The sequence below is a fragment of the Anas platyrhynchos genome, chromosome 2, assembly GCF_047663525.1.
Source record: "Anas platyrhynchos isolate ZD024472 breed Pekin duck chromosome 2, IASCAAS_PekinDuck_T2T, whole genome shotgun sequence".
NCBI classification, from domain to species: Eukaryota; Metazoa; Chordata; class Aves; order Anseriformes; family Anatidae; genus Anas; species Anas platyrhynchos.
Window position 1 is genome coordinate 27560045 of NC_092588.1, and position 13387 is coordinate 27573431.

The 13387-nt window shown below is 37.0% G+C and overlaps 1 protein-coding gene across 1 annotated transcript in view; it reads left to right on the forward strand.

The window, feature by feature from the left end:
* The window catches only part of CNGB3 (cyclic nucleotide gated channel subunit beta 3), a 106508-nt gene that overhangs the window by 50043 nt on the left and 43078 nt on the right, over positions 1 to 13387 (forward strand). The window contains exon 2 of the mRNA XM_072034999.1: positions 7588 to 7699. Within this exon, the coding sequence (XP_071891100.1) occupies positions 7588 to 7699 (112 nt within the window). The remainder of the gene's footprint in view (positions 1 to 7587; positions 7700 to 13387) is intronic.

Here is a 13387-nt window from a genome sequence, read left to right on the forward strand (position 1 = left end):
AGGTCTCCCTGGAGCCTTCTCTTCTCCAGGCTGAACATCCCTACTTCTCTCAGCCTTTCTTCAGAGGAGAGGTGCTGAAGCCCTCTGATCATCTTTGTAGCCCTCCTCTAGACTCGCTCTAACAGATCCACATCCTTCTTGTGCTGGGGACCCCAGGCCTGGATGCAGCACTCCAGGTGGGGCCTCACAAGGGCAGAGTAGAGGGGGACAACCGCCTCCCTCAACCTGCTGGTTGCACCTCTGTTCACGTAGTCCAGGATGCAGTTGGCCTTCTGGGCTGCAAGTACACACTGCAGGCTCATGTCAAGCCTTTCATCCAACAGAACTCCCACGTCCTTCTTCACAGGGAGGACTCATTCTCTCAATGAGTTCTTCTCCCAGTCTGTACTCATGTCTGGGATTGCCCCACCCCAGGTGCAGTACCTTGCACTTGAACCTCCAGCCTGTCCAGGTCCCTTTGAATGGCGTCTCTTCCTTCTGTTGTATCAACTGCACCATTCAGCATGGTGTCATCTGCAAACTTGCTGTGGGTGCACTTAATCCCACTGTCTATGTCATTGATGAAGATGTGAAATATTGAAATATAATGGGCTGCACCTCAATAAACCAGACCTCTCAATGCAGAGATTTTTAAACAATAATCTTTTCCTTGTCTTCAGGTCCTTTACACTTTTCACTGGCACTCAATCAGCAGGCAGCTATTATTCTGATAAAATATATGGACAAAATATATTGATTGTTTTGCTTCAACCCCACTGATTTCTGAATAGTTCTCCCTTGTACACAGCATATGTTCAAAAGCTTTACTTGGAAAGTCACAAAGGTGTGTACTTTGAAATGTCAGAGCTGAATTTTATCTCCTTCTTGCATATGTTTCCTTTTTGTTTAGTTTTCTGGGCATTTTCATGACCCTATAGACACATCTTTCAAGTATTTATGAACATAGCTCCTGAACATTTCTGGGAGGCAAGGACCATAAGACCATAAGGCTATGACAGAAGTAACCCAGGAAGTTTGTAGACCAGTTTTCTCAATTCCCACTCTACTACTTCAGATGCAAAGTCATTCTTTACTCCTGGTACTTAAGAGAACCTGCTCTCTAGTTGGTAACATTTAAGAGCCTTTTTGAGACTTAATGATAGTAATAGTTTTCCAAAAAAAAAGGAAAGGATAAAAAAGCACTGATTTTAAGCACTCAAAATTATGTTTTGAAGGGTTATATGACACAGAGACAGCAAATAAGCAGATTACTCAACCATTAGCCACTCTGTCTCCTATTAGTAGGCTCTACCCATGCAGTTTCCTATTTCAAACAATGCTGTCTAACCTCAAGTATTTCCATGTACCATTAAAATTGCCAGCTTTGTTGTTTGTCTTTTAAATAAAATAGTCTTGCCATATGAGCACAGATACCAGATCACAAAAGGTTTTCAGGATAACCTTAAAACTACATATCCAAAAGAATAATGATAAAATTTTCCAGGACTTTCTACTGAAGGAATACAAAAGGACAATGTTAATCATTCTTTAATTAAACATCTGAACTGCTTGTTAAGGTTTAAAGCTGTATTATCTATATAGCATGTCATTTAAGAACAACTGTGAGTAAATATATTTTAAGCATCAGTATATTTTAAAATACATTGTTGTAAAAATCACTAAGAAGTTAGTGGTAGAAGAATGTATGGGTCAATATCTTTAATTAATATAAAGTTCACACTGTACTAAGATGCAATGATGAAAATACTGATGAAAGTATACTAAAAAAATATACATGCAACTCAGTGATTTTTAACTGATCCTTAAGACAACATATTGTGGATTTCAAGAGTAGTAAGATTGTCTCAGATCAAGTTGTCCTAAAATGCACTTTTGTACAGACAAGCAAAAGGAGAAGCCCAGGGAACTCTTTTTGCATGAGGACCCTAAGTAACTGTTGGCCATTAAAAGTTTTTCCTTCACATATGCACAACCATTTCAGAAAGTGAGAAGGCTAAACAAGATATTCTCAGGGTTGCAAGTACAAGGCAATGGAACTGGCTGGGAATTCTGGGGAATTCTTCCTTTTCAGAAGTGTGGCAAAGCAATGGTACTTCTTTGTTCTATTCACAAGAACACATTTAACTGCTAATATCTATCGTTTATTCCTATCTTTATCTCTAAAAACTACATTTTTTTTATATATTTTGCTTCTCTTCATACCTTTTTTCAATGAAGAGAATACATTTGTGATGGTTAAAGCCTTATGGCTACAGAACGTGTGTCTGAACGTAACTGATCCAAGAAATACAGTTTGTAAAGTCAGCCTAGTGACTGAGATAAATGCTTTATTACTTTCTGGGAGAAAGCCCCTTCTCATTGGTGGGCTGCTACAGATGCACCTCATGATGATGGATAACCCATAAGGTTGATGGTCTCCACAGCATATAGTGCTTTCTGTCCTGTCCTTCAACCTTCTGGTGATGTTTGTATGCACACAGCAGGGCTCAGATGAGAGATAAGATGCTTGCTCAGGCAGTCTGTTCCCTGGCTCTGAACAGCAGGATGACAGCTCAGCTCCTCTGTTCCCACATTGGTCTTTGAAGAGAATAAGAGGAAGGAGCTGTCCAAGCCAGCGTGGAGAGGTTATAATTGCCTTTTGCAGGTCTAGAGCTTTTGAAGAACAGTGAGAATTGGATTGGAAGTAGAATAAATGATGAATTAGTATAGCATGATTGACTCTGCGCTTCTGTTTGCTAAGTACTTACTGTGTTAGGAAATAACATTATATGCTCTACTGGTGGAAGGATCATGATAACCTTGAAGGCCACAAGCTAACATTTATCACAGAGGATCCATGGGGCTTTAGAGTCCTTTGATGGCTTTGCCTATTGTCTGAAGAGAAGTCTACAACACTTCCTTGGGGCTAGGCCCATGACAGAGATTTTTGGATCCACAGATACTTATGTATGCTCAGGACTGAACACTTTAGATGACTCAAAATTATTATGGTGGTAGTAGTGACTCTGCAGTGCATTGGCAAATCTACCTATACCAGTACCTTCATCTGTGGAAAAAGATCCTTAGGATTAATACCTACAGTTTAGGGACAGTTTGTATACACAGTACTGGATTTTAGAAATATGAAAGTTTCTAAAGCCTCATTCGAAAACATGAGCAGGTTTAAACTAAAGACAAAGTTGCCAGCTCTTCCAATATTATGCTTATCCGCAAAATACTCTGCTTTTCATGAAGCCTTACCGCTTGGTTTCATGTGATTAATACAAAGAACTATAAGTTTTATTAAAGAAAAAAACAGACTTTCAGACCTCTGGAATTGCAGAAAGAGAAAGATAATATTTATATATATATATATATATATATATATATATATATAAACATATATACATATAAATCAAAAAGGTTTAAACCCAGAAATAAGTACAAATTATCTAAAATATATTGGGTTAAAACTCTCATCTATGAGAGAAGAATAAACAGTGAAGGTTTAATAATATCAGCCTTTGGCTGGGACCATCTTCAACCTAAGATAACACTTAGGTAAAAGACTGATATCCCACCAATATCCCTTTTTTTATGACTATTTTGAAAAAGAAAAATAAAAAAAAATAAAAGACTACGAGAGGGAAACAACCTGGTCTTATAATCTGCATATTGTTCCTTGCTCCTTGCTATCCTAGGAAGATCACTGATATGATTAGGTTTCAGTGGGCCTCTCACCTTAACCAGGTACCATTTTGAGTGATTCCTTTGAATAGTGTTTTGCTCCAAAATTTATACTTCTACAGCCCAAGTTTCTCCATTTTGGCTTTAAATTATATTATTCTTACGGGCAGGCCAAATGATCTAGAATATTCTGACATCAATTGGCTGCATTCCTCAACTCCCACCTGTAATACAGTGGCAGCTTTAGCTACCTATATTCTACTATAACAGGAATGGAAAATATTTAAAAAAAATAAAATCTCTTGTTTTCCCAAGTAAGCCTGGATCTATCTGTTTCGAAAATTGCTTTAGGTGATTGCACCTTGGCATAATTCTGCCTTCTTTTGCTCACTCGTGATTTCTTTACCATGATCAAATTTATTTAAAGCCCATAGAAGCTTTCTTGAAGCTATGAGCCTTGCCATCTACCTGATGGATTGTTATTTATTCTAGAAACCAACTCTTGCTCTCTAAGTGTTCCCTAAAATGACTACCACATTGTTCCTTTAGGTCTTTCCTTTGGGGGCTGGTCTCAGAATTCAGAGCAGTGTGAGTTAGATTCTCCAAGCAATGAAGAGTGAGGAGGGCTTTTTAAATGTGCCTACACAGACAACACTCACAGTTTTGCACATAAAGAAGCAACTAAAACTTGACATGCAGTTGGCAGTGATGCCAGACCCTGATATCCTAATCCTAATGAAAATAAAACCTGTGAGACTGGAGATTTATGAACTCTAAAACCTCATGGAAGTTTGGAATATTCATGGGTTTTGATGTTTTCCGTCAGTCTGAGTCCAGTCAGCAGGTAGTGGTCTACATGGGCCAAGACGAGAATATCTAGCAGACTGAGAAGCCATTATCCTTCTGCACTGGGATGCTCATACACAAGCACCATATTTTTTGTGACCCTGTGGTTTTTCCTTCCAGTACACGTTGTCATTCCAGAGACAGTTAGTCTTATCCACAAGCCTGTTACTCTATTTAGTGTATCTACACTGGTATTTTATTTCAGATGAAGAATTCCTTTCTGACCTGAATCTCTATACTGTCCTCCACTGTGTTTTAGTTTTTCGCTAAAAAATAAAACAAAACTAAACTAAACAGAAAAGCTAAGATTGCATGACTGGTTTCCTTTAGAATATAAAATAAGCAAGAAGAAGCACATCATGAGTATACCTATTTTACTTGAGTTGCTGATAGTCACTTATTTCAGAGTATCACAGTAGACCCAGTTTGTCACACAGCTACTTCAAATAGATACATAGTTGATGCCAGGCCTTCAACACCATTTCACTGTACTGATTGCTCCTATCAGGTTGCATTTCCTGCTCATAGATGTAGCTAGGGGAAATTGCTATAAAAAAAAAAATCCAAAGTGAGATAATTACAAAAATTTTACAACTTGTTATCCTGTCACTCTTGGGTTCATGGCTTTTTTTGCAGGGAGAGTCAGGGACAATATTTCTGGACAACTACAATCCATGTATTCAGAAGGGAGCAGAAACAGCATAAAGTGATGAAACTTTTGGCTCCTGTATCTCCTTTTCTACATCATGTTATGTTGACCACAAAACCATGAGAGGATTCTGTGCTAAGGAAAGCATAGAGTCAATAGTATCATTGGTAGAGGTTCCCTGGGGTAAGGGTTCAAAAGAATTTTTACAGGTGAAGCAGATTTTAACAGAACATTTTCTGATTCAGTAGAAAGATCCACAAATTAGTTGGTTATAAATACATCAAAAATGCTTTTATTTTCTGTAACTGCAGCCCCTCCTAGATTTTCTTAAAGAGGAGATCTATGAAATTCCTAAAAGAAATCAAATTTATTTCACTACGGAATGATATTCCCTGTGTTAGAAGCCTGAATCCATTTTAAAATCCCTCCCTTCAAAATAAATAAATAAATAAATAAATAAATATAATTAGAAAAATAATCTTTTTGACTATAAGTCAGAAGTATTTTGAACCCTGTAATCAAACAAAAATCCTTTCATCCCCTCTTGAACCTTCCTGGTGACAGAAACAGTAGACTTCTCACCTCCCTGCATGTGGGTTATTCTCTACCTTGAAAATCCTTGTGTGGACCCTTTGGGCAAGATGAAATATTCCCCAGTGTTATATTTGCAATAGACTTTTCCTCAAGATAGTACTGTGAGACTAACTGCTGCAGAAAGGAAATAATAATCCGCATTTCTATTAGGTGGGCAAGACACCATTATCAATTTAAGCCATAAATCCAATAGAATGTCAGAGTTTTAAATGGAATTTCTCACAAAAATCTTCCCAGTTTACAGCTGATAAGTAAGACAAATCCTGCAGGCTGTCTCTTCATATTTTATAGTGCTTCATTTCTCCCAAGGATTATTTCCAAATTAACCCCTAAACTTGCTAAGCCAAAACAACCAGCACATTGTAGAACACAGATTTCTTTGCCTTCTCTTCAATTCCTTGCCTGACTCTGGCTTGAGTATTTCTGGCATTTTCTTACTCCACACTAGGCCTTGTCTTTGATCCTGTTTAAGATGCAAATTTCTGTAAGAGCAGCAGGGCTCACACAGGGCATTCTCACTTCTTAACCTAAACACTAAGAAAAAAAAAAAAATCTCTCTAGAAATGCCCTACTGGTCCTGAAATCGGTTATTCATCTTGTAAAACCTGAAATTCAATTTGAGAAGCATCATATCCACTTCTAAGAGATGCCTGGAAGAAAAAATTATCTGAATATATGGTTGTATGGGGGTAGTTTAGCTTATCAGGTCCTGTAAACAAACTGATCCATTGTCCTTCACTGAGTTTTGTTTGAAGCAATCCTTTTCCAGATGGGTAGCTTAACAGTTTATTGCTGTGACTGCTTGTCCCCCTTTGAAACAAATAACTCCCTAAATATGGAGATTAACTAACAGAAAAAAAAACTAATCTTACACTGTCTATCCAAAATACTCAAGGTTTTACTTTCTTTGAGCTGTCTTGAATTTAAAATTGATATACACAACAAGCTCCTGATTTATTTATTATGATGTTTTGCTGCCAAGCTTTTTCCTCTATAATAGTATTACTTAAAGTATTTATGAAGGTTGGATTTGTTCCTCCTTTATGCAAAGTGGCAGATTGATGACAGCTTTCAAATTATTTTTCAGCACAAAAATTTAAAATAAAGAAATAGGACTAATTGGAAGAATTAATCACATAAGGCCACTTAAATAGCAAGAGAATATACCATTTGCATAGGGGAAAGTGAAACAAACTTCTTGCTAAACTCCTTTAACAAAGTTACTTGTAACAAATATGAAGAATTAGACTAGCCAAAGTTCCACATACTCACAACCTTAATGATATATTTCAATCATAATTTACTCAGCAACAAGCAGGACTGTCATAGCAGCCGAAGCAACAGGAGACTTAAAGCAATTCAAACACTAGAGTATAAATAACGCTATCAGCATTTGCTATGCATAAGCAAATAAGCTACTCTTCATTTTTCCTCCTGTATTTTACGATGTATTTCAGGACAGATCTATCTGTCCTCTACTTATTTTTTTAAATATGTACACACTATAATTCTATGACACTGCACAAGTTCTTGTTGCTTATAAATATAAAAGAGCTCTATATTCACCATTGTTGAACTGCTTACAAATAAATCAAGATCAAAACCCACTAAGTTTCACATTCTAAAAGATACACTCATCATAAACATGTTCTGTACAGCTGGCACTGAAATAGATTTATGCGGCAAATTATTCAAAGGTCAGGTGCTAGAATTAGTATCATGTCCATTGACAAAATAATGTCAGCCAAGTTCCTCCAAAAATTCCTCCAAAAGTGCTATCATCATTCTTTAAAAACTGGTATTCAAAAATTAATACTTATTTCCAAATGCAGAGGGAGTTCCAGCAAAAACACCTGAGCCTTCACAAACTGAAAAATCAAATGAACCAGCTAAAGCAACTCAACAGGAAGAGCATCAGCTCAATAATGGAAAAGAAGATGCAAAGTAAGTAAATTCAATTTTAAAATGTGATTTTTTTTCCTGACATCCTGACATTACATTTCTGTGTGTAATATTTCCGTTCTTTAAAAGTGTCTCCAGTACTGTACCTGAAGGGCATTATTTCAATTCTAAGGCAACCATACATGTGCTGTATTCATTTAGTATGTGGTATTGACAGTTTATTCTGTACTTCATCCTAAACTGCAAGGAAAAGAATTTGATCAACTACCCATATAAACTATTTCTATATCAATGCTCAGTCATTATTACTTTGCAGCAAAGTACTAAGTCCCAGAATGCTGCCTTGAATAGCTGGAATGTTTGTCACATCATCCTTTTTACCCTGAACATAGTTTTGCTGAGTTACACGATTAAATCAGCATTAGCCTATGCAATTAGATGATGAGAACTGTCTCTTCCAGAAAAAAAAAGACAAACAAATTAAGCAATAATGGTCCTTCAGGGGAAAAGTCCTTCAGGTGAAAATCTGGGGTTATTAAACCTTTGGAGAAAGTTTAGGTGACCTTTTTTTTTTTTTTTTTTTTTTTTTCCTAAAACAGGAACGGATATGAAATCCAGAAAACCCTAATATTAGAATAATCTATATTCATTACAGTACTAGCCTCGTAGAACAGCTGAGGTTGGAAGGCTGCTTCAGGAGTAACAAGGACCAAACTCCTGCTAAAAGCAGGATGAATTTAGAGATTACACCCAGCTCCCAAGTTAGATCAAGTTGCTCGGAGCCTTGCTCTCTCTAGTTTCGAATATCCAGGGATGGAAATTCCACAGTTTCTCTCATCAGTCTGGTCTACCTGATTATGACCATCCTCCTTATGAATATATGTATATATATAAAAAATTGACATTTACCTTGCTCTTACTTTTTTCTGTTGCTTCTTGCCCTTTTGTTGTACACCTGTACATGACCCATGTTTTCTACAATCACCCACTGGGTAGTGGAACACTGCAGTTATCACCACCTTCTGAACTCTTTTCATCTCTAGTCTGAACAAATCCAGCTTTGTGTGTCTCCTCATACAGCCTGTGTTCTAGCCCCCAGTCATCTTAACAACCCTCAGCTTGTATTTTACCATTTTGTCAATGTTTTTCTTGTACAGGGAAGGCTACAGCTGAACACAGATGCAATCTCACAAATATTACACCAAAAACAAATAACCACATCCCCTCAATCAGTTAGATATGTTTTTTCTAAAGTATTGCATGTGGTTAGACTTCACTGCCACATGAACACACTGTAGTTTAATGTGGTCTACCAGACCCTCAGACCCTTCTATGCAAGGCTGTTTTCCAGTCAGTCAGCCCCAAGGCTTTACTCTTGTCTGGGGTTATTAACAGTCTGACCCCCTAGCCCTTTGAAAGGCAAATTGTGTATATACTCAGTTTAGAACCAGGTAGAAACTTCCCCTGCTTGCTTTTGCCTTCTATTAGTCAGATTACCCTGATGACACAAAACAAAGGTCTTTTGCTGACATGTAGCAATTTAATTTATAGAGAAAATTAGCTATTTCCTTTTCTTCACAAAGATAGACAGTGACAAGCAATAATCAAGCAAAAGACTAATGCATATGACTCTAAAAAACAATGCATGCAATAAAAATGACTGACTAGAATGACTGAAGAAGTTATAAATAAATAACTTGGTAATTTAAATGTGAATCTGTAGGTCAGCAATGAAAACCAAGCTAAAGCTATCTCCTTTTTCGTCACTGTGGGATATGTTATTACATGCTTACAGTTCCACTGGTAAATTCTATAAGCATGGTTAACACGATTTCATTATGCTTATGAAACAAAAGATATGTTGCTTGTTATTAGAAGACAAAATCTGTTAAAGGGAAATTTAAAATGTTCATATTAAACATTCTCTTCTCAGAGCTGTTCTGACTCATTGTCTTGCATACATCCAGTTTGATATAACTAGTCAGTCTAATTACAGCAACAGACTAAAAAAAAATAATAAATCTTTGGTAAAATCCACGGTCAAAACAGTTACCCACTGAATTCTGGAGAAGGGCTTAGAAGGCATGGTGCTGGAGTCATCATATTTATATGAAAATAAACTAAACATATCTATTATAGAGCTTTCAGAACTGGAAGGAGAATCATTTTTAAATGGTGCATTTGCTGGAATTTAATTCATTGCCCCTGAAGATTCATGGAAGTCTATTGAGACAACATTCTTGCTCAAGGTCACTACTTTACTGTGTCTATGCATTCAAATTTACCCACTAGAATACTTTTAACAAAATCAATTGCCTTTTTAACAGGAGAAAAGCTAGATAAATATATATACATATGCAGAATCTGAGTCAAATGGATGCATTTAGTCTATAAGAATAGCAAATGAAACATGCTCAAATCACTCTGTAACCCTCAGGCCAACTAGAATAATACAGAATACCTCCTTACAAAGTCAGTTGTCAATTATCTTTGTTAATGCTAATTTCTGGGTATTCCAATACCTGGAAATTGTTTGGGAAATCACTGGTTTGACTAGACAAAACTATATGAAGAACGACTGTTCTTATGATTCAGCAGGATAGTCAACTGACAATCTCAATGCCCAGGAGTTTTCCCTGTTGTTGTTTGATCTACTGTTATAGACAGAGGCTCCATTTAGATAGTTGAATGAACTCAAGGTAGGTGAAATGGATGGTAGAATTTTCTTAATTCATATTGGAATTTTGTATTTTGTCCAGCTACATTTTGGGGAGAAGCAAGGGCAAGCTGCTCCCTGAGGGAAGGGAGGCTGGGAGGGTTTTTTCTAAGCTGGGAGTTATTTTTCTAATTATTTTCATTTATTTATTTATTTATTTATTTACTTATTTATTTTGAAGGGAGAGATTTTAAAATGGATTCAGGCTTCTAACACAGGGAATATTGTTCCATAGTGAAATAAATTTGATTTCTTCTAGAAATTTCATAGATGTCTTCTTTAACAAAATCTAGGAGGGGCTGCAGTTACAGAAAATAAAAGCATTTGTGATGTATTTAAAGCTGACTAATTTGTGATGGGTTACACCAGTGCAAGCAGTGCCCTCACCAACAAGATGCATTCCTAGTGTAGCCTGAACACAGCAGAAGAGCAGGATCCTGGTAATAGGGTCCATCAACAAGGCAAAGTGATGAACCACATTCAGAGACTATCCAGGGAGTCCAGTCAGGAGCAAAAAAGACAGGTCCAAAGGGAGGAGTGGAGACCCAGCTACAACATGGCTCCAAAGTCTGTCCAAGAGACAGGATCAGAGAGTTAGACACACTTATGGCATAGCTCAGGCATGGACAGCCTAGATCCATGGCAGAGTGTTCAGGTTAAAGTTCCAGTGGAGGCTGCCCAGGGCCTTTAAGGCCTGTAGGTCCTGATATTATGGTGTTGCCTTAGGGAGACTGTTTTTCCATATTAGCCATTCTCAAAGTTCATTAAAAGATCACTTGATCTACACAGTAAAAATCATCAGTATGCACCTTGGAACAGTGCCCATAGATTTTGAAGATAGATAATTAAGGTTTGTGTATTATCTGTTCACAATCCAGAGCACCTCGATTTTCATGGAAATTATGTTAATAGAAAAGGTTTCACATTATTCTCATTTACTGCAACTGTTAATTTTTTAAATGTATCTGTACAAACTCAGATACATAGATTAGGGAAGAGAAAAGGTAGTTTTCATGTTCAAAACACCACATTTTCCATCAGTCCCTCCATACAGAATTTCAGGTGGAGGCAATCAACTTCCACAGAAGGACTTCAAATTTTAAAATCTTAGGTTCAGATAATATTACTATATGAACATTTATACTAGTGTAATTAACATATCTGAAAACAGGATTAAGTAGGAATACGTACATGTATGTTTGTAGGGTTGTGCACCAGATGTGTCCTCTTTCCAGTTCATTTGCATCAGAGTAGCTTTTTACTCATGATGCAATACAGCCCGTGTTATCTATTAATAAGGAAATATTTTTGAACCTCCTCTGAAAGAACAAACCAGCTATTTCTCTTACTAAGTGAATGATGGCTTTGAAAAAGACAGCATTTATTACTGAAAGCTCCCACAGAAATTGTCTACAAGAAAAAAAATTGGCTTTCCTTCTCAACATGTACTCATTTTTCAAATATAAAAGTACACTGCAATGGACAGATATAGCTGTGGTTTGCCTACAGCCATATGAACGTCACATCTGAAAGAGAAGATACACATGAACAGCTAATGTGCCAAGGTGCTGAATTGCAACAGTGACTGAAACTTTCAATGTGTGTTTCACAATGGCTTAGATAGGATTCCACACAGGTCTGTCTTGTCTGCCAATGTACTGTTTCTTCCCTTCGTCTTTAATGATAACACAACAGAACAATAAGCTATTTCCATGAACAGCTATTTGCTGAGCAATAATAATCTCTGAGAGGGAGGGCTAAGAGTACACTGTCTCTTCACAGCAAGAAATGAGGGAACAGAACAGCACTTAGAACCTAATTTGCACTCTAATAGAAAACAGTGGCATCTTATTAACACGGAACTAGCATAGAACATCATTTCAGACTTCACAATACATCAAGATGTCTTTCTCTTGGGGAGGGTTCATAAAAATATGCATGCACGTACACAATCACACAATTTTTTGAAATGCAGTGCAAGTATTTCAGGTGAGATACTTCATAGCACTTAAGCAAATGTGGGACCTCCTCAGGGAGCAGCAAGATTCAGCCACTGCCAAGTGGTTGCATGAAAACTTGACAAGTGTTTCATGAGTCTGAGACCCTGAGAACAATAGGCTCTGGTAAATAGAACAGACTAGAAAATCTGATGGTTTCTTTGGTCTTAAACTGTACAAAAACTTTTCAAATGTTGAAAGAAGCATTAGAAAAGTTATTTCTCTGCTGTGAGATAACCCCAGGAATGTACCTCATCAGACACAAAGATGAAGGAATGCTTTAGGTACCAGTACAAAAACTTTACTGACTTAAAGCAAGTCTACTGAGTGAACCTAGAATTCACTCAAATAATGATAATGATAATGATAATGATAATGATAATAATAATAGATAAATAAAAATAAAACCTAAGATCTCCAGACCGCCTTGTTCTGCAGGCAGAGGGATACACAAGAGAAAACACCATAATGTGCTTCGTGAAGGTTCTGTTTAGAACACAAAATCTAATAAAAATCTTTGAAAAGACATGATTAAGATGTCACAAAGCTGACACTGGACAAATGTGAGAAGTTGGTATCAGCCCTACACTGAAGGGTGGAACCAACACAAAGCCTGTGGCATGTAATACTTGATGAAGAAAAATGTGTAAAGGGTTTTGGCATGTAAGAAGAGGGGAGACAGATGCCTAAGGAAGAAGTAGAAGTGGATGCCTGGCATAAAGTTTTGGAACAAAGAAGTTGCAGCAGCCTAGAAAAGGTTGCGGATGGAAGAATGGCATACAAAGCATCTGAGAGCATAGATCGGAGAAAATGGAGGGACCTTCTATGACCTTCTCAATCTTCTGTGTCTTTGAAAAGCCTATAAACCTGGCTAAAGTTGTAAGAGTGTTTCATCTTCCCAGATTACCAAGATGATTACATTGTACTATTTATACTATACAGTACACTGAAATCCCAGTCAAGGATCATGAAACCTGCTCTGTAAAATGCTGTGTAAAATGTCAGTCGATATTTGCA